The sequence below is a fragment of the Thermobia domestica genome, chromosome 3 (assembly GCF_964235325.1).
Source record: "Thermobia domestica chromosome 3, izTheDome1.hap1.1, whole genome shotgun sequence".
Classification (NCBI taxonomy): Eukaryota; Metazoa; Arthropoda; class Insecta; order Zygentoma; family Lepismatidae; genus Thermobia; species Thermobia domestica.
Genome location: NC_137456.1, coordinates 62,105,770 through 62,128,471, shown reverse-complemented (window position 1 = coordinate 62,128,471; position 22,702 = coordinate 62,105,770). Strand labels below are relative to the sequence as shown.

Genomic DNA, 22,702 nt, shown 5'->3' with positions numbered 1-22,702 from the left:
AATAGTAAAGTTATCTCATGTACTAAACGAACATTAGACTGTAAACATGAATTTTTTCGATTTCTCAAGCGGTCTTTCTTTCACTGTTGATGTTTCGGAAGCTTGTCAAGTGTATGAACAGATCGGTATCATTTAAGCCTTGTCATTCATACTCAATAATGTAATTTGTAGTCCAGTCCACATATATTTTGTTAAAATTACAGCGGTTTTGTTATACCCTCCCAGCTTTAAGAAAGATATGATCACTTTAGAGATTCTGGAAAGATAAACTTATGATACAATACCGGCTGTAATATGTGCAGATTTAATAACAATAAGATCTTGTATTTCATTGATATTCCACTTGGTTTGACTGCATACTGAGATTATGCACGCTTATTTGGCAGTGAGGAAAAAATATTCTTATCTCGTAGCTGCTGAGAAAATCGAATAATGAAAAAAGAAAGTATCAATACAAAAAGCACAAAATGAAAACAAGGTGCGATTCCAATAGTTAACAATTAATCCTTAGTAAACGTCCACCATGATACCTTGTCACTATTACTAGTTAAAGATCATATAAGCCCATTGAGTAGAATATTACTCTTCTAAGCGAAAGACTTGATTCCATCTCACATAATTTTGTGGGAATTTCCATACACCTCTGAGCTTGATCAGCATCCTACTCATTAACTAATGGTAGAAACACCTGTTTCCATATGGAACATGATATTGATTTATTCCTTTTGAAAAAAGAAAAATATACTTTTAAACTGGAACTAAGACTTTTGCTTAGAAAGTCAGAATAAGCAACTAATTTATTTAGCTGTTTGACTTCTCTTGGTCATAAATAAAGCTGAAATTACACACTAGAATACGTTACGCAGGTTTTTAATTTAAATATGTATTTTCCATTATCCATACAAAATCTTACACATTTTAAGTCATTTACAATTGTAAGAAATCTGTCCATTCGTATTTTTAAAGATCACATCTTGCCAAATAATTACATAATTATGCGGTCTTTCCTACGAGAGACCTGAAGAAATTGGCTTATATCGGAAGTTCCAGTTTCAATGATTAACACGTACTTTCACCAAGTGACTGTTGCACAAACATCGTAACATCTTTTACTTTTTAAAAATTTGATATATCCCACAGTTGAAACATAAACGTACTTTAAACAAACAAACACACAAAAATTAAGGAAATATTGTCTTTTAAGATGAATTGCATTGTACTGCATGTATGTGATAAAAAAAAAAAAAAATCTTCAAATAAAGCAAATATGATACCAGTATGAGGGAAAGTTCTCCAGTATTATGCACTGAAACTATATATGTAAACTAAGATAATGCTGATATGCACTTCGTCCGTAATTATGAAACGGTAAACTACACACCACGCCTCATATGATTTGACACAAATATTTGTTGTACTTGACTATGAGCCATCACTCGTAACACTTATCTTCACACCGTTTCCTTAGCAATCGAGATTTCCATCTTTAAAAGCAATATCAAGCGCACAACTCAGTTCAATATTATAGTACCGAGCGATGTCAATGTTCTGTACCTTTTCATTCTCAGTCCCCAGCTGGTTTTCATGACAACAATGTCTTTTACCTCGAACTGCTTGAACTGGAATGGCTGTAACGCCTCCGCCGGGCAGGACTCCGTGACCTTGATCGGGATCTTGATCTTGTCCTGGGACGTCGCCGAGGAGGAGGAGATCTTCGGCGCGGTGGAGGCGGCGAGCGTCTGCGGTATCTGAAATAATTTTTAAGTAAATATGAATGAAAATAATATACAATACATATGGATTAAGAAGCATCTCGAAAAACTACCACTGAGTTTCATCCGATACGTTTTCAAAATATTAAGGGATGTGAAATTGTCACATCGGAAATGCTGGATTGGTCGATTTACAACATATTACACTGCAGTAAATTTTATAGGCATTAGATATTCAGATACATTTAGAATTTTGGCCCAAAGATTTGCAACAATTTGAAAATAATGAAGCCCTCCTCCCCATTATTATTAAAACGCATTACAGCAAACAATACAAATTTAACTTACCTGGGAGGGCTTCTTGCCCATCTAGGCGGAGGCCGTCGGGGTGGCAGTGGAGATCTCCTTCTCGGGGGTAGAGGCTGTGGTTTCGGAAGCAGAACTGGCGCCGCTGTGATTTCTTGCCCGTCAATCTGACCTAAGAATACAGGCAAAGAAAAGGGAGATTACTATTTAATATATTAACTAACACCATTTTAATATATTCATTACAACTAGCTCTTTACTACACGAAGCTGTGTACGGGTAACGTTGCTATTGTATCGGTTGAATTAGAACAAACAGTAGTTATACAGAACTTTACACATTACCACTTTCGTTAGAACAATAAATAATACAACTGCAACTGTTTTCGGCAGTTCTTGTAAGGGTAACTTCATATATTGACCTGTTTATAAACGCAACTATATGTATACAGGATTTGAAATGAAATCTTTCAGTCTTACGTCCCACAATTATGCCCTTTAGACTAAGGGAGACGGATGATTAACACATGTAAATGATGGAAGATTTGGTGGAATTAGTATGGGAGAAAGCGAGAGTCCTCTGAGAAAACCCATGGACACAATGTTGTCCACCACAAACTTACTAAGCCGAGGATAGAACCAGGGAATCTACGCACCAGAAATAAGCGCTCTACCACTAAGCCATCGTGCCCCCATGTAAAAGATTTCTTAGTTATCCCCTTTAAACCTAAGTTTTTACAACTGACATTTTGTATATGAGGCAACGACGTAACGCGCAGCAATGTTATTGGAAAATATTGCTACTTTCTTTCCATATCAGCTTATTAACGTGGGCCAATTTCTCAACCTATAGTAAGCAGTGGGACGAGCCGCTGTTGATGGTACGTACGACTTATGATGGTATTAATAATTAATATGATCTGATGGTACGCCCGTGAAAAAGCTGAGAACCTATGATGTAGGTTAAAAATATCGATTCAAAAAATATTCACTACTCGGCATTTTCATGCAATTTTCCTTCTACGGTATTAAAAAAAACTTTTGCCACCAATTTGAGCATGAACATCCTTGGCAGCTAACAGGAATCCGGTGATACGAAGTCAGTGGGTGTAGTGAAAATCAAAGCCAGAACCGAGACAACATTACTGCCATGAATGAAACTGTAACATCTGGGTAAACCCATGTGAAGTGGTCCAGAAAAGGAATAAATCGTTGCTCGACAATTTTTAAAAAATCTCATTTTTTATGTACAGGTAACTTATCATGTCGTTAGTTCAAAATAAGCATGATTTTAATTTTATTGGCTTTTGCTTTCGAGTGGAAGCCATATTTGTTTTCGAAGGTGTGCCATTTTGTGGTGTTGTAAGGGGTTACAGAATCTGAAATATCTCAGCCCCTAATTTCCCTATCGATGTGAAACCAAAACCAAAATGTTCAGTAATTCTACACTTTAATAGTGTATATTAGTTATTATCATTCATAAATTATGAATGGGTAAAATTAAAATTTGAGAAAGTAGGTGATTGGCGTTTAAAATCCCAACTTTGGCACCTATTTTTTTTTTTTTTTTTTTTTTTTTTTAAGAAGGGAAGGGGTCAGGAAGTCGAGCTTTACTGTATAAAGAGGTCTGATACGGTTCTTATCACTCACCAAGTTTCAACCCTTAGACGTGTCCCCATTTTTTCTCGAAATTGTCAAAAATCCAGAAAAGTGGAAAAAGTGCACATTTCACAGGTATATATCTGGTGGGGGACCTGATAAAAATATACAATTCCTCCCCATAACAGGTCTACATCATATTATTCTGTACCGAAAATTAGGAGTTTCAGATTAGACTATAAGTACCTTTATTATGAACACAAAGTTATACCTATAAATAAAGATAGGCAGAAAGTACGGATAAACGAGAGTTTACTGTATATCCATCATAAATCGGTTGGCAATGCATAAAGTGGTTAAGCACAACATACAAGAACAATATTGACTCTCACGAACCACTTAAACAGTTTGTTCTACAAAAAGTTTGGATATTTGATCACACAACTGCGGAGTATGACACCGACCCGTTGCTGTTGTAAGCTCATTGGGAGTAAGCTTTCATAAAATGTTCTTGAAAGGCACCCATGTCTTGTCGTCTCTTGAAATTTTGAATAAAGTTCGTGGTCCTGGGGGTTCGTAAAAATGCACTTTCATGTCATCATGTTCGATACTCACATTTTTAGCAATTCCAATGTACCACTTTTCTTAAAAATACATGCAACTGTGTCACCTGTTTGGAGGCAGTGCAAGGACGCTTTTCTCACATTTACTTCCTGAAAGTCAATAGAAACTGAAGTCCTAATTCAACATTATTGTTTCCGATTTTGCTTTTTTCTCGTACAACAAAGATTTTTGTGTAGCATGTAGCACATAATGATTTTTCAGGAATCAGATCTACTGCATAATTCTTGTCCTTTAGTAAATGTGCACTTGAAATTTCTGAAAGTTCTTTTGTTATAGTTTTTAAATGGATTTTTAGAGGATCGCAACACGAATTACCAAAAAGATGATGGTACTTTCGAGAAAACTCCACTTCATGGTAGTTGCATATGTTTGCAATGCCACTGCTTGTTCGCATTAGCAGAAGATTCCTCTTCACTGAAGTCACTAAGGGACGTAATGCATCTTGCTATCGGCCCGTACACACATTTATGACATTCTTCATCAACACATTTGCCTACATTACATTCCATTTTCTTCACTAATTTGATGCAGTATTGATACACAGATCTGCAGAAACACAACCGTCTTCTTGCGCTGTAAGCATCTGAGTGAAGCACCAGTAGTGAATTCCTAATTGATGTCTGAACACTATTCTGCATGTTGGAACAAGCACCCTGCTGAATTGTGTTTTCAGTACATTTGTTCTGTTTCCTTATTAACAAGATAACACTTGTTCTTGTATGTTGTGCTTAACCACTCTATGCATTATTCATCCATTGCCAACCGATTTATGATGGATATACAGTAAACTCTCGTTTATCCGTACTTCTGCCTATGCTTATTTATAGGTATAACTTTGTGTTCATAATAAAGGTACTTATAGTCCAACCTGAAACTCCTAATTTTCGGTATACAATAATATGATGTAGACCTGTTATGGGGAGGAATTGTATATTTTTATCAGGTCCCCCACCAGATATATACCTGTGAAATATGCACTTTTTCCACTTTTCTGAATTTTTGATAATTTCTAGAAAAAAAGGAGACACGTCTAAGGGTTGAAACTTGGTGAGTGATAAGAACCATAATAGACCTCTTTATTCAGTAAAGCTCAACTTCCTGACCCTTTCCCTTCTATATATATATATATATATATATATATATATATATATATATATATATAAAAAAATTAGGTGCCAAAGTTGGGATTTTTAACGCCAATCACCTACTTTTTCAAATTTAAATTACACCATCACAAAATGGCACATCTTCGAAAACAAATATGGCTGCCACTCGAAACCAAAAGCCAATAAAATTAAAATCATGCTAATTTTGAACTAACGACATGTTAAGGTAACAGCACACACAAAAAAATCAGAATTTTTAAAAATTGTCGAGCAACATGCATTGGACCACTTGATATGGATTTACCCATCTATATTATTATTAAACTCGTGCCGTAGGCTTCTAGGAATTATTCCGAATCAATTCCTTATTTTCTGCACATTAGTCTTAATCGAAAATGCTTACTCGATTGACGAAGTCCAAATAGATAATGCAAGTTGAACATTGACACAGTAAATAGTGTATGATATATTACAGAATAAAATACACTACACAAAATATTTCTATAGTGTTATAACTGCAATGGGATACAAATGCTTGTGTTTGCTTAGTATAGAAAGTGCCTATGTCATATTTCTAATAGCTGACAACATCAACTACGTCTAAAAGGAAGCTAATAAAACTCCTTCAACATTAAACCAAGTATGTGGTCTCAGGTATTCATTTTACAAACACGAGAACATTCCAATTTGGTGAATTCAATTGCTGAAAATGATTGGTAGCATTGGATTCAGCACCAAAAGAAACAGAGAAAAAGAGGGTGTTTAGTGGCAGACCGTATACAGGGTGGGAGATAAGTGATGGCAAAGTGCGAAGATAGAACTTAGAAAATGTCTAGAAATGCCATCTTAATTTTGAAATGAGTAGAGGGATTGAGGTCAAATGTTGGATATAAGGAATGCATGTAGAACTCCACTGAATAGGCGTAATGTGAATCAGGGGGACATCTGAAAAGCCGCCATGTTGGAATTACCGCAAGAAGAATATACGGAAAAGGGGTCATGTGACATGGCTCTCGACGAACACTGTCTGTTGAAATCAATAGTGGCCAAGACGGGTTGAGAACTCTGTTTAATTACAACTGTTATGGACCTTAAGAATGATTTTGTGGTTGATAGAAAAATGGAGACAACAGTGGGCACATTTGTAAAACGATCTTTATTGGTTCTCCATGAATCAACAAGGAGCAGCAGCAGTTTTATCTGCTCTATAAAAGGCCAGAAAACGTCAGTCATGAACTCCTTCAGGTTGTCCTTGGTCATATTTGCATTTTTACGAGCATGTGAACGAATATTGGGTGGATTGGGACGTTTGTTGGCTGGAAAGTGGCCTCATTCCTGTTTGTGGTTGTTCCTCATTCACATCACCTTTGCGACACTACTGCTACATTGCTATAGCGTGGAACACCTCCAGTTACAGCGGTCTTAAGCTGTATTGGCCACTATTGATTTCAACAGACGATGTGCGTCAAGCGCCATGTCACATGAACCCTTTCCCGTATATTCTTCTTGTGCTAAATCCAACATGGCGGCTTTCCTTGTTCCCTATGATTCACATTACGCCTATACAGTGGAGCTCTACACGCATTTCTCATATCCAACATTAGACCTCAATCCTTCTACTCTTTTCCAGATTAACATTTTATTTATTTATTTATTGAACAAATTCCCAGATACAGCAAAACTGCCATTTTACACAGGGAAATGTTAACAAAAGAAAGAAAAAAGAAAACAACAACACAGAACAGTATCAAAAAAGAGTGTAAAAGTAATATTATTCCGTCAAAACTCGTTTAATTGCCCTATCAAACACCGGGTAGCTCGAAAAAATATCCACATTAGTTGTTACTTGATTATAACAGTTTAGTATTCTGTAAAAAAGAGACCTCTGTATAATTGCCAACCTAGGACGGGCAAGATGGAATAGGTGAGTGAGTATTTCGGGTGATGCGGGAAGGGACACGTAAGGATAGTTCCTGAAGTAATATTTCCGATCTTAAGTCTCCAGTCACTATTTTAAGAAGATATTTCAGGTCAGAGATAATTCTACGTACTTCCGGAGTCTGGATAGTCAGATGTCGCAAGAGTTCCTTCTTAGATAATATTCGAAGTGCAGGAACACGGAAACGGACTATATCGATAAAGAAATTAAGAATAGAATCAAGTTTGAAGAGATGTGTAGGTGATGCCATGGCCCATGTGGGAGAGCAGTATTCGATCTTGGGCGCTATTAAAGAATTAAAAAGTTGCTAATGACGAAACAGAGCATAGTTCAGTGAATCGATAAAGAAGTCCCCAACATGCGCATTGAATTCATAAGTATTGAGGAGATGTGGTCAAAGAATGTGAGTTCTAAATCAAAGATGACACCAAGATCATTATGACTAGCAGAATGTGAGATAGGGGAATCATTGACATGGTATGTGGAGGGAATAGGAGACTTTTTCAAAGTAATAGTAATACTGTCACCAGGGTGGAAAAAAATCATGATTTTTTAAATAAAAATCATTTTTGTTGATTTTTTTGATTTAAATCGATTTTTTTTGATTTAAATCAAATCTTTCTCCTGGTATAATACAAGTCGCGAATTGAAGATAAAGCGTTAGGAATTAGTATTTAATGCTAATTATGCCATTTAAGTGAAAGTATTGGGGTTGAATTTTGAATTATCCCCAATCGTTAACCTATATCAATCCCAAACAATGTTTCTCAACCCATTTAAATTATGGCTCTTTTTAAAGGTAAATTATAGACTTTCAGTCAAGCAGCTACATCACCATCCCTATTTATCCTGGGATCATGGTACATACATCACTCTCTTTAGAATAGAACAGCTTTTGAAAGGGTAACATTCACATTTCCTTATCATGTCCCTGAAGCGGGAAATTTTGAGAGTAATCGGCATTTTTTTAAATTGGTCCCCTCTGGATACCTCTGTGTTACAGCACGGATCTCAAAATCAACTGGGAAATGCTAAGGGGTGTACTAAATGTGTGTACAAAATTTCAAGCTTCTCTTTTGAGTAGTAAGAGTGAGGAAACTATTTAACAATGAGCTAAGAACATTCCCACAATGCCCCAGATGACCCGGATTTAATATAAAAATTTCCTCAGACATCCCTATTTATTCTAAGATCATGATTTGTACATTATTCTCTTCAGAATAAAACAAATTTTCAAACAGTACCCTTCAAATGTCTCCACCATGTATCTGGGGCGGGTAAATCACGAAAAAAGGAATTTTCTGTTAAAAATGTCTTTTTTTTTTTTTAATTTTACCTCTGTGGACCCCTTTCCCTGTTTTAAGACAGAGATTTGAAACAAATCTGAAAAATACTGAGGGGTGCACTGAGTAAATGTGCAAAATTTCAATCTTGTACGTGCAAAAGTAAGCCCGTGAAAAATAATAATCCCCAAATACCCCAGATTCCCGTATAAAACAGGATCTCAGGTAACAGTTTCCTGAGACATCCCTATTTATCCTAGGAGCATAGTATGTACATCATTTTCTTCAGAATAGAACAGCCTTTCAAACGGTACCATTCATATGTCTTCATCTGAACGGGAAAATCACGAAAAAAGCTATTTTTTGTTAAAAATATCCTTTTTTAAACATTTTTGCCCCTCTGGACCCCGCTGTTTTCACGCAGAGATCTGAAAACATCTGAAAATTATTAAGGGGTGCAGTGAACGAGTGTGCAAAATTTCAGTCTTCTGAATGCAAAATGTAACCCGCCAAAAAATAATAATAATAATACCCATAACAAAAAATATCTTTTTAAATTTATGACGTCATCACACACTATGCCTCAACGCAGAAAGGCGTTGCAGGGTAGGCAAAAACCATGGTTTTTATTGGAAAAAAAATCAGTTTAAACCAGTTTTTTTTTAATTAAATAATTTACTCTATGCATTTATATCACATATGAACAGAAATAAGTTTGTTTCACTTTGGTGTTATTATGCAACAACCGCGTTGTGCTGGAACGGATCACATAAGCTTAAAGCGGAGTCCAAACCGTTTCTCGTCTCTTACATCCGAAACAAATTGTCCTCCATTTGAACTTGAAAACTGGACTAATTGGCCACAAATGCAATACGTCTGCCGACTCACTCACGAAGGACTCCTGATACGTTGTACTGATCTTTACATACTTTTAATATAATTGTCTAATTGTCAAGAGTCATTTCAGAAGGACAAAAAGATAAACAGTTGCACAATTGAAACCATTATACAGAATTACATATGGACAGTTTCAAAATACTGCAGAGTACAGAACTAATTTAGTCCAAATTAGTTCACTACGACTTTGATTAGTCCAAGTTAAAGAAATACAACGACGTAATTTTCATATCAGTAAGAAAAGTGAATAAAAATAAGAATTATTTGAGTCGACTTTGGCTCTGACCCATTTATACATAAATAGATACCACAGATATTTCTAATTTCAGTAAATGCCTCTCGGGCGGTTTGTATGACCCCCTTCCCCAAAGTACTATATTTTGATGTATATTATCAATTGTAAACATTACTAAAACGATACAATATTTAGAATTTTCCTTTGATTGCAATTGCATAACAATAATAACAAACTATTAAAAAAAATCACAAAAGAAACATTCATAACCTTACAAAAAAGTTGCTTTTGTAGTATAGGCCTAATTTCTTTGAGTAATGAATAGGGAATTTAAATTTGAATATAATAGGAATAATATGCGGGAGTGACACGCGATAACCCACTAATGTGTGTGTTGAAGATTTTACGAAAACTTACACTTTTACAATCATTTTTCGTTTTTTGCATGGTTTAAACCAGCCAATTCTGCGTGAAACCATATGTAACGTGTTCTAAAATGCCTCCAGCCTTACAGTAAACGAAGTAAAATGCTTTATTGGTAGGTCTACTTTTTAAATTGAATAATGAAGATTCTACCATATCACCTAAAAATAGGTGATATAATTTAAAACGTCAAGCATTAAGGAAAAAGTATAGCAACGTTTATCAAAAAGACACTTTTTTTCACAAAAGTTACTGATATTTGGCAGGGGCCTATTTTTAAAAACTCAGAACCAGCTTGCGGCATGAAATACATAAATTTCGCCTAAAGTTATAAAATTAACAAAAAAATTGGAGAGGGATAGGACCCCTCTAAAAACGCCTTATTATCTGAGGACAAACAAACAGACACGCACAAAAAAGAATTTTCGTCTTAAATGTCAATGGTGATTTCCCCGTTGGAATAGTTAACAATTTTAAAACCCAAACCCAATGTTACGAAAAGAAGAAAGAAGGATTGCTCCGTTACCTGTTCAAAACGGGATTTTCCCTAATCATCCTCTGCATGACACTTGTTTTCATACCATACTGTACATTTGAGTTTCATTGTATTATGATTATTAACTTCCATAATCGAAATAACAGAACAGAAACGGGATTTTACTTATCTTCATTTTAAATTAATTTATTTAGGAATTCGATTTAAATCAACGATTTTTATTAAAAAAATCAAGTGATTTAAATCTTGATTTAAATCGTGATTTAAATCAGACTGATTTAAATCAATCCACCCTGACTGTCACATTTCTTATTGTTGAGTTCCAAGTGCCATATTTCACACCAGCCTATAAGGTAATTTGTGTCTTTCTGTAGAGCAATTGTGTCATGGAGACACGATATTTCTCTGTATAACTTACAATCGTCAGCAAAAAGGAGAACGCCACTACGTTGAGCTGTAGAGATCATCCATAAACAGGACAAATAGCAGAGGCCCAAGTACACTTCCCTGAGATCACGGGTTGGGGGTTAGAAGTCGCCCCTGAAAGAACAACTCTCTGTTCACAGTCCTTCATGTAGCTGGTGATTAAAAAGAGAAATTTGCCATGTACATTAAATCTATTGGAGAGTTTATGAAGAAGATGAATGTAACTGACAGAATAAGGGGCCTTCGAGAGATCAAAGTAGATAACATCTAATTGAGTATTGTTATTCATACATTTGACTGCACAGGAAAGAAGAGTACTTAGGTTTGTGAGACTAGAGCTTCTCGGTAGAAAGCAGTGCTGAGAACTGTGGATGTAAAGTGAGGTGATAGACATTTCCTACGTTCTATCTACGCACTTTGCCATCACTTATCTCCTACCCTGTATACGGTCTGCCACTAAACACCCACTTTTTCTGTTTCTTTTGGTGTTGAATCCAGTGCTACCAATCATTTTCAGCAATTGAATTTACTAAATCGGAATGTTCCCTCGTGAGTATAACTGAAGCTGTCATAATTATCAAAATATACCTATAATTTAACATGTACATTTATACTACAAAATAACTAACAAGCTTTTATCAACCGGCTTATTAACGTAACTGTTTGACACTTTCATCAATTTTATAGTAACAGCATAAAAAGTTAACCACCATAATTAAAAATTATTTATATTTTCACACAGATTACCAACTTACTTTACTCAAGAATCTAACAACTCGTCCGGTTATTCATATACGCAGCATACAGATTACAATTAGATATGCGAAAGGCTGACAATTTGAAAATAAATTCTATGTTAATATTTGCTGATAGATGCTATAGGATACAGAACTTAAATAAAAACAGTCTTACGTTGTATTTTAATTTTTGTGATTCACTCAACTTACTCCAATGTTCTCCGACACGTTTTCGGTGACGTCTAATACTTTTCTAAAAAGCATGTTTCGTTTAAGTTGTGGAAAGTGATCATCAACAGGTACCTGGAATTTCGTTGCTATTTTACAGAAAGGACAAATAATGTTTGAAGGGTGGGATTATCTATTCCTTTCTCAGATTTCCACGCAAAGGGAGGAACATAACAATGCATCCAGTTCAGCATCTTCTAGACGTCACTGAAGAAAGTGTCAAAGAGTGAACTCTGAAATCATTTGAGTGAATCATAAAAATCGAGATACAAGGTAAGAGATTCATATAATAACCTTAGAAGCTATCTCCAAAATATGCCCCCAAACTAGTAACATACATATAAACAGAATCCATTTTATCCGTGCCAGCTTTGATTACGAAATATGTACTTGACCAAAGCTACACAATCGTTCTGTATTATTTTTATTAAATTAAATACAATGCAGCATAATATAATGTGCCGATTCGTTATAGGTAATATTGTATGAATTATTCTATTTCACTACTGGAAAGGTTTGAGGAATGCCTTCGCGTCTCATCCTAAACGAAGACAAAATCCCAATCTACACCTCCTTGCGGAAGAAAGTGGACAACGTGTTATAGGGACTATATACACTATCAGTTTTAACTGATCAGTCCGACTGACTTAACCGATAGTACGATGAACTGAACTGATAGTGTGTGGAGTACAGTCAGTTAATCGAGTTCAGTTTCATCAGATATTCTGTGGAGTGTAGTTCCCAGTTTCTTGAAATGCCATAGCTTTGTAATGTACACTTCCTCACCTCCAGTCCCCGATTTCTTGGATTCGTTCACTTTCCGCAGTTCCTTCCTAAATGCCGATCGTTGGTTTTTTACTTTTTTAATAACAGTATCGCGTGTCGCCTGAGATTTCAACTCTTAATTTTATAAGTAACACATACGCCTCCCCTCTTTTATACCTATTCTCATAATGCACATGTTGCATGTCCCAACGTTCGGGATGAGCACGGTAGGCTTCAATAAAAGCCAACAATGCCTCACTTTTATAAGCTGCCACGATGACAGAACCTGAATTGAGACAATTATGTTTCCTTCTGTTAATAGCACAGTTATCGTAGAAAAAGACTGTTTGTTCAGTTCAATATAACCATTCTTCAGTTCAAATAACCGCATGAAGAACTGATTGAACTGAACGAATTCCTTCAGTTCGCACAGTTTTTCCTTCAGTTCTGACGTCACAATTAGGTTTCCCTTCAGTTAAACTTATAGTGCATGGACCCTTTTAGACGGCTACCGTAGGTGGGGATTGACTGACACTCCCTGGATAAGAAGTCAACCTCCACTAGGTGCTAACGGCCTCCTCGAAGGGCGGATGAGCAGGTGGATGTCAGGGTACCTTATTGTCCTTAGGAGAGGTAAAAAGGAAACAGGAATACTATCACATTATCCACATTATCTTTTTCCCGGGAAGAACGAAAAAAAGGAGAATAAATATAATGATGATTCTTCCTGAGGTTACATTCCATTCGGATATCCGAGTCGGACTACTCCGGTAAAAATCATCTGAGGAGAAAATAACATAGGAACCTAGCAGCGTACGAACCTAACGACGTGAGGATACACTTAAAAATTTAAAAGTGGAAATGGATAAATGTACAGCAAACATAGTGGGTTTCAGTGAAACGAAATGGCCAGAAAAGGTGAGATACTATCGGGAAATTACACAATATTCTATTCAAGTGGCGTTAAGGCTAAGAATGGTGTCGCGATAGCAATGAAGAACGAGTAGCAAGAAGTGTGACCAAAGTGGAATGCTGCAGTGACCGGCTGATGTTTGTAAAACTAAGTGCAAAACCGTGGATGTTGTGATAATACAAGTATATATGCCAATAACGACCATGACGACAATAAAGTAGAAGTAATATATATATGAGATTAGTCACATAGTGCACCAGAAGGGAAGAGAGAAGATCAACGCCATAGTAATGGGAGACTTCAACAGCGTAGTAGAAGTTGCGAATAAGGTGGTGGCACCATTTGAACTAGGTAGAAGAAACGCACGGCGTCAAATACTTTAGGCAATATATGACGGTGACGAATATGTGGTTCAAGCAGGGTGGAAAAAAATCATGATTTTTTTCAAAAAAATCATTTTTGTTGATTTTTTTGATTTAAACCAAATCTTTTTCTTCGTATAATACAAGTCGCGAACTGAAGAAAAAACATTAGGAATTAGTATTAAATGTTAATTATGTCATTTAAGTGAAAGTATTGGGTTTTAATTTTGAATTAATTCCCAATCGTTAACCTATTTCAATCCCAATGTTTCTTAAGCATTAAGAAAAAAGTACAGCCAATGTATATCAACAAGACACTTTTCTTTTCACGAAAGTTACTGATATCTGGCAGGGGCATATTTTTAAACAATTGGAACTAGCTAGCGGCACGAAATACATATAAAGTACATAAATTTCGCCTAAAATTAACTAACTCACTCTATGACCTATGGAACCCGGAGGTTCAATGCCATGTTCACAAAAGCTCTCCTGACTTCTATCCTTAGTCAACTGAATCCAGTTTCTATTTTGTCTTCTTATTTCTGCGAGATCCATCTTAATACTGTCCTCCCATCTGTGCCTAGGTTTTCCTAATGGTCGTTTTCCGATTGGACTTCCAGTTAAAACTTCGAAAGCATTCCTACTTTCTTCCATTCTCCCTACATGTCCTGCCCACCTGAGCCTCCAAGATTTGATGACCCTAACAATGTTTGGTGAATGGTATAAATTATGCAGTTCCTCATCATGAAGTTTTCGCCATTCCTCATTTCCGTTCCTTTTGGTTCCGAATATTCGTTTCAGGATTTTATTCTCAAATACTTTCAGTCTGCGTTCTTCCCTCAGCGTAAGCGACCATGTTTCACAATCATACAGCAGAACAGGCATAATTATCGTTTTATATATTTTAAGCTTCAAATTCCTCGACAGAATTCGCGATGATAAGAGATTTTGAACTGAATAATAACACGAATTCCCTGCAGGAATTCAAAAAAAAAAAAAATCAAGATGATCTGTTCCAGGAGAAGAAACACTTGTGATTGTTAAAAATATGCTTTATGTAACGTGGAAAACAGTTCAAACGCTAGCTGTCCGTGCATTTAAGACATGTATACATAGCAGGCACGTTTTTATACTTTTCTGTTGGCTATTTTATTTCCTCTGACAATTTTTCCTGCACAGGCGCGGCAAATTTTCTGCGATCACATCGCAGATCGCGGCATGTTCTGCAATGGGGTCAAGTATCCACTTTATCAAAAGTATTATTCGATATTTTAACGCATCCAAAATTTGTCGTATTACGATCCCGAGGAACTTTACGTATTTAGTACATAAATTTCGCATAAAATTTTAAAATTATTAATTTTTTTTTTGTTTCGGAGAGGGGATCTGAACCCTCTAAATACGCCCCTATTATCTGGAAACAAACAAATAGACGTGGATACAAAAGAGTTTTCATCTTAAATGTCCATGGTGATTTCCTCGTTGGAATAGAAATTTTAAAACCCTGTGTTACAAAGAGAAAAAAGTAGGGTTCACTTGTAACCCGTTCAAACGGGATTTTCCCTGATCGTTCCCTACATGATACTCGTTTTCATACTGTGCTTACATGCATTTGAGTCTCATTGTATTATGATTATTATCTTCCATAATCGAAATAACAGAAGAGAAACGGGATTTTACTTACTTTCATTTTAAATTAATTCATTTCGGAATTTGATTTAAATCAACGATTTTTATTTAAAAAATCAAGTGATTTAAATCTTGATTAAAATTGTGATTTAAATCAGACTGATTTAAATCAATCCACCCTGGGTTCAAGAAAAGAAAAACCAAGCTGTTCACGTGGAAATGTCCAGGAGATAACAACCTCTACCAAATCGATTACGTTATTATCAAGCAACATTTCAGGAATAGTGTACGAGACTGAAAACGCTACCGCGAGCGGATATTGATTCGGATCACTATCTTCTGGTAGCGGAAGTGCAAACCTGTCCAAACAAACGAAAATGCTTTAAAACAGATAGGAGAGAAGAAGACGCTTTTATATACACCCTTCGTAGAAAAGCCAACTAGATTGGACACATCTTGCAAAGAAACTGTCTTCTTCATACCGCCACAGAAGGAAAGCGAGAAGTAGGATGAAGAACACAGCTGATAGATGATTTGAAAAATAGAAGAAAGTATTGGCAGCTAAAGAGGAAGCTGAAGATCGAGAAACGTGGAAAAAATATTTCCAGGCCCGAACCTAAATTTAAAAAAATAAACACCTCAAACCCATGTCTTTTTTGTTATTCCCGTCTGGAAAGATTATACTTCCCAAGCATGTGTAGGTTTTGATTTCTTGAATTCTTCCCAACCAGATTTTTGTTTTTGCTGTACATTTCTGTACGTTTGTTTTCTTATTTATTTATTTTCATTTTGCATTTTTCCTTCAGACGTTCGTTCAAAGTACAGAGTGCTTAATGCAGATACTCTTCGTTCTCTGCTACTAGTGCTATATCGTCTGCAAACCTAATTGTTCTGAAATCTGTCTATTTTCGTTACTAGCCAAGAATTCTTGTCATAGCTTCTTCTACATAGATGTTGAGGGTAGAAATTTGTTCATAGCCTGCGTAGCGTAGTGGTTTGTTCACTGACATGAAAAGCCAGAGACTCTGGTTCGATTTCAAATTCAGATGCACTTATAGAACCTGCATTCGCATCTATAATATTATATAGCGTGAAAGAAAATAGCATGTTTCATCCATTTGTCATATAAACAGGTTAAACGAAAACTACAACATAATTTCTATCTTCTAACAGCTACAAGAAGAAACTTCTTTAATTAGCAATGAACTTCGAAATTAATAAAAGTCCTTCTATTTCGCTAACTTAATTTATTTATTTTTTCCTAACCTACGAGTAACTTTGCGTATATTATTTTCGTATTTTTCCGTGCTCTGATTCCAAAGCTAATTTAGCCAGTTTCCTTATCCATTCACCTCTTTATATTTCTCAGCAAGTCACAATTTACTTGATCCTTCTAAGTTTTCACATAGCATTACAAATTCTTTCTCACCTTTAGCAGCAATTTCATCATTGTATTATCTTCGTTACGAACTACGCCTTGCAAGACTTCTGCTCAACACTAACCCTAACGTGACAGTCTCAAATCTGTTTCTCTACGTAAGTTGATCTCCAATTATCGATCAAATATTTATTATTTTCCTGTTTTCTGATGAAATAAAATGAAATGAGTTTTACGTCCCATTGTTATTCCGGGCAGACTAAAGGAGACGGTGATGAGAAATTAATGAAACTGTGGAATGAAGAAAGTGGGAGGAAACGGGAGAACCTCGAGAAAACCTACGCACACTGTGTTTATCCACCAAAGTTTACTTGGTGCGGAGCTGCGATCGAACCAGTGACCCAATGCACCAGAGGTGAACGCTCTACTACCGAGCCACCGTGGTCCCCTGTTTTCTAACGAATTAGCATATATGAACAAAATAAACTATTAAAATTGCATATTACATGCCAGTTGGGATGCTCAGTGAAGAAGAAAAAAGCTGTTTCTCGAAATTTTAAGATTTGGTTCAAAGTCCTAGCCACTAACAATATGAATTTTATAAACTAAATGGTACACACCCATATGACTATTCAAAAAAATGAAAATAGATCTACATCAAGACTTCTAGTTTTTTTTTTTTTTTTTTTTTTTTTTTTTTTTTTTTTTTTGGTAAATAATTATTTTACATGGCAAATACCTCTTTTATCCATTCAACCTTTTAAATAAAAATAAATAATTTGTTGTTATACCTCCATCCATATGTTTCATTGCATTTTCAGCTTCCGCAGGCGTTTCGAACTCAACATAAGCGAATCCACGTCCGGTAGGATGTAACCTATCCAGTGGAAACTCAATGGCCTTTACAGTTCCGTATGTGGAGAAAATCTCCATTATGTGATCCTTTGTTACATTTCTTGTTAATCGACCAATGTGGATTTTTGTTGGACGAGGTGTGGGAGAACGCTCCTTTTTCTTCCTTCTTGGTGTCGAAGACCTGTTGTCAAAAGAAAGGAAAAATTATAAGTGATAACAAAATAAGCAGAACCACTCCCTGATGACATGATACACTAACAAAAAATGCAAATTTGCCACATAAATTTTACAATGACCATGACAATAAAATTCACAATGACCGTCTCATTTTACTGTATTTTTGTTTCGGCTATATAAAGTTTCCAGTTTAACAAAAAATTAAGTTTACCTACCCTAAACCGATCAATTAAAAACTTCAAATAATAATAAATAAATAAATATTATAAAAATACTATATATCCGGTTTATAGGCAGGAAGCTTACAATTTGTTTAATGGCGTGATGATACGAACTGTATTTGTTATTGTATATATATATATATATATAACTAACTAACTCTATGGCCTATGGAACCCGGAGGTTCAGTGCCGCGTTCACAAAAGCTCTCCACTGACTTCTATCCTTAGCTAATTGCATCCAGTTTCTACTTTGTATTCCTATCTCTGTGAGATCCATCTTAATATTATCCTCCCATCTGCGCCTAGGTCTTCCTAATGGTCGTTTTCCTATGGGTCTACCAGTCAAGACTTGAAAGCGTTCCTACTTTCTTCCATTCTAGCTACATGACCTGCCCACCTAAGCCTCCTAGACTTGACAACCCTAACAATGTTGGGTAAACCGTATAAACTATGTAGTTCCTCGTTATGAAGCTTCCGCCATTCCCCATTCTCGTTCCTCTTGGGTCCGAATATTCTTCTCAGGATCCTGTTCTCAAATACTTTCAGTCTATGTTCTTCCCTCAGAGTAAGCGACCATGTTTCGCAACCATACAGAACAACAGGCATGATTATCGTTTTATATATTTTAAGCTTCAAATTCCTCGACAGAATTCGCGACGACAAGAGATTTTGAACCGAATAGTAACACGAATTCCCTGCTTTTAGTCGACATTTAATTTCTTCGTGAATATGATTTTCGTCTGTTAATATTGATCCTAAATATTTGAAAGTATCCACTTTATCAAAAGTATTATTTAATATTTTAACGCCTCCACATTTTGCCGTATTACGGTCCCGACACATTTCCATGTATTTAGTTTTCTCTGCATTTACTTCTAAACCCATGTCCCTGCAAGCGTTTAATAAGATCTCTGCATTTATTTCTACTGTTCTCCTATCATCCCCTATTAAATTTCCATCATCAGTATATGCCATAACCTGGTGAATGCCATTCAACTCTAGACCCTGGTTGCTATCTTTGATTTTCCTTATGGCGTATTCCAGCACAAAGTTAAATAATAATGGTGACAACGCATCTCCTTGTTTCAGGCCATTTTCGACGTGGAAGCTCGTGAACAAAAATTTTCCTACCCGAACTTTACTTTAGGATTCACTTAAACATATCTTAATTAATCTAATTAGCTTTCTCGGTATTCCAAGTTCTGTAAGAACGTTGTATAATGTTTCTCTCCTAACCGAGTCGTAAGCCTTTCTAAAATCAATAAATAGTTGATGTACCGGGTTATTGTATTCCCACTTCTTTTCGAGTATTTGGCGAATGATAAATATTTGGTCGATAGTTGATCGATTCCGTCTAAATCCGCACTGATAATCTCCAATAATTTCATCTGCGTATGGGGTCAATCTTGCTAACAGAATATTTGAAAGGATTTTATAGGATGTTGACAGAAGAGAAATGCCTCGATAATTATTACAGTCAGTTTTGTCGCCTTTCTTGTGAATTGGAACAATGATTCTTTCCACTCTTGTGGCAATTCTTCCTTGTTCCAGATAAGGAGAATGAGTTTGTATCTTGTTCCATAATTTTTCGCCTCCAGCTAAAATTAACTCAGCCGGAATTTCATCTACACCCGGAGATTTGTGTTTCTTTAATTTCTTTATAGCGGCTTCCACTTGTATTCGATTGGGTTCTGGAATATACGGTTCTGCGGTGTGTATCTCCTTTTCTCCACGCACATTAGTTTTTGGCTGCGTGTTCAGCAAATCGTCAAAGAAATCTTTCCATCTATTTAAGAGGCTATCCGTATTAGTGAGAACTGTTCCGTCAGATTTCTTTAAAATATAAGCACGAGGTTGATAGCCTTTCTTAAATTCGCTGATCCCCTTATACATGTCCCGAATATTTTTATTTTTACTATTATCTTCAAGTTCCTTAATTTTAGCTTTCAAAAAATCCCGTTTCTTTGTTCTAAAAGTTTTGGAAGTTTCCCGCCTGATATCAGCGATATTTTGTGTAGTTATTTCATTCGGATTTTGTAGCCACCGTAATTTTGCCTGTTTTCTCATCTCTGCTAGTTTAATGCATTCTTGGTCGAACCATGGTTTGTTCCTACGTATTTCCGCGTGTCCCAATTTTTCTATTGCTGAACTTTTAATGCTACCTCTAATTTCAATCCAAGTATCCTCAACACTAGTGCACTCCGATATATAACGTTCCATATAACGTCCCATAGTTATGCTGGCTAGGCTAAAGGAGGGTGTATATAATTGATCATTATTTGTACGGTTATATGTAGTGTACACTTGGACACTTTTTGAACTGTGGAATTTACTATGTTAATGTATATTCGAAACGTAATAATAGCACAGTATTTCAGTTTATATAATACGTGTGAGTAATTGTGAGAGTTATTTGCAGCAATTGATTGTCGGCTTCGGAGTTTTCAGATTTATGACATATACTTCTATTCTATCAGAGCTGATTAGTGTGTTTATAACTGAAAGATGATTGGACTCACCAAAAAGTCCGCCAAACACAATTTTTATGTTTAACTAATTGTCTATGGTTTTCATCGTGTTCTCGTATTCAAATTTGTATTCTGTATTCAAATTTAATACGCCATATGTAACTTGTTTAAACTCATAATGCAGGCACTCTAAAATACTTCTTATTTTAATACATATTAAAGTGAGCAAAGATCTTGGTGAAACTTTTGTTCCAGAAACTATAGCTACCACTTCATTTTAGGATCAATCCATTTGAAATCACCTAATGACGTTGCTGACAAGATTTAATATTTTGTAATTTGTGTACACAAATTTGTACTACATTTAGAAAACTGAAAATAAGTATTCATTCAACTTTTTAGATGCTCATTTTGTGTTTGAGTGGACTTGTAAAGACACGTCAGCCTATTTTGCTCTTTACAAAGGTTTGCGATAAACGCTGTAACTCCATTATTTTTAAAAATATTGTTTCAAATAATAAACATTTGAAAGAAAATTAAATGTGCAACATTTTATGTTCAATACACATTTCACCATACTGCACTACGAATACCTTTGAAAACATGGAAGTTATTTGACTTTTTTTTCTTTCTTTCTTTCTTTCTTAACAAAGATAAACAGTAAATTCTGAAGTTAGTTATAAAAGGAAAACTTCTAATAATTTTCCAGGAGGTAATGTACCTAAAATGGAAGCCACATTTCCTCGCTGAACTGCTATGCTGATACGTTGTATTAGAAAAGTATTAGCCCGCTTGTCACCAGTAAGGTGTACAATACGTTGGCCTACTTCTTTGATGAAATTGAGCCCTTCGAGGCCCCAATGCCGCTCGATTCAATGGCTACGGGCACGAACATGTATCTATCGAGCAGATCTTTATATTTTCTTCTTTTCTCGCATTCTCGGCGGGCTGCAATAGTTCCTTCTCGAGATGAAGAAAGCGTGAGATTAGATGACGCAAAAGTGTCAGAGCAGGTGAAATTTCAGAGAAGAATCCTTCCCCTCTTCCACGGTACCAGCGTCATGCCATAAGATCTGTTACACCCCACAGGTTCACGAACAGTTGGAACTTCCGCCGATGTGAGTGCTCTCCAGATAATGTCATTCACGTTCGAATGCCTCACATGGCTTTCGGAGCTACTTATACAAGACAGACCGTGTAGACCATTCTGCTTGACTGATGAACCACATTTAGAGCAGTTGTGTGATTCACAGATGTCTACTCCTAGGCGAAGTGCAACTGCAATACGAAAACTTTCGTTTGGAAGGTGCAGTCCTGGGGTGTGTGAAGGTAATGCCTGTAGCCAAGCACCTGAAATTGGTGATGAGGAGGCGAGAAGTCTAGCCTTATCCTCCTGACTGTCTACTTCTTGTAATAACACTGATTGATATAATTTGATGATTGGCTTGTCCCAAATTGATTGCGAGCTTCTGCCCGTTATTTCAGGAGGGCTTAAACCAACTAAGTTAGACCAGTTAGATATGCAGTCTTGGACATCGGATTCCATGTGAGGCTCATTCAGTTGGTTGAGGAGTATCTCAATGGTATGCCAGGAGCCATAGAACGACGCTAAAAATGAAGGATACGCCAAATCGACAACCCGACGAATACCAAGACCTCCAGAATCAACTGGAAGGGAGGCCTGTATCCATGCGTTGCTATTTAGGTTACAGTTGACTAACGATTCCAGTCCACATTTCAGAACGGTGTCAAACTTCTCTAGTACATCGACTTCACGCCAAGAAGTAGAGCAGCGTAAAAAATTTGGAAGTTAAAGTTTGGGACACGAAAATTGCCACTTTTTGAAACAATGAATTTTAAAAAGAACAAGACTTATTTCCTTATCTTTAACCTCTGGTGCATGGGTTTTCTCGGGGTTCTCCCG

At 36.1% G+C, this 22,702-nt stretch overlaps 1 protein-coding gene across 1 annotated transcript in view; it reads right to left on the bottom strand.

Moving 5' to 3' along the window:
- Window positions 1-854: 854 nt before the first annotated feature.
- Window positions 855-22,702, bottom strand: part of LOC145680438 (uncharacterized) — a 34,431-nt gene continuing 12,583 nt past the window's right edge. Inside the window, exons 5-7 of the mRNA XM_081750969.1 lie at window positions 17,849-18,093; window positions 2,061-2,190; window positions 855-1,748 (exon numbers count right to left, since the gene is read on the bottom strand). Of these exons, the coding sequence (XP_081607095.1) occupies window positions 1,601-1,748; window positions 2,061-2,190; window positions 17,849-18,093 (523 nt within the window). The 3' untranslated portion in view covers window positions 855-1,600. The remainder of the gene's footprint in view (window positions 1,749-2,060; window positions 2,191-17,848; window positions 18,094-22,702) is intronic.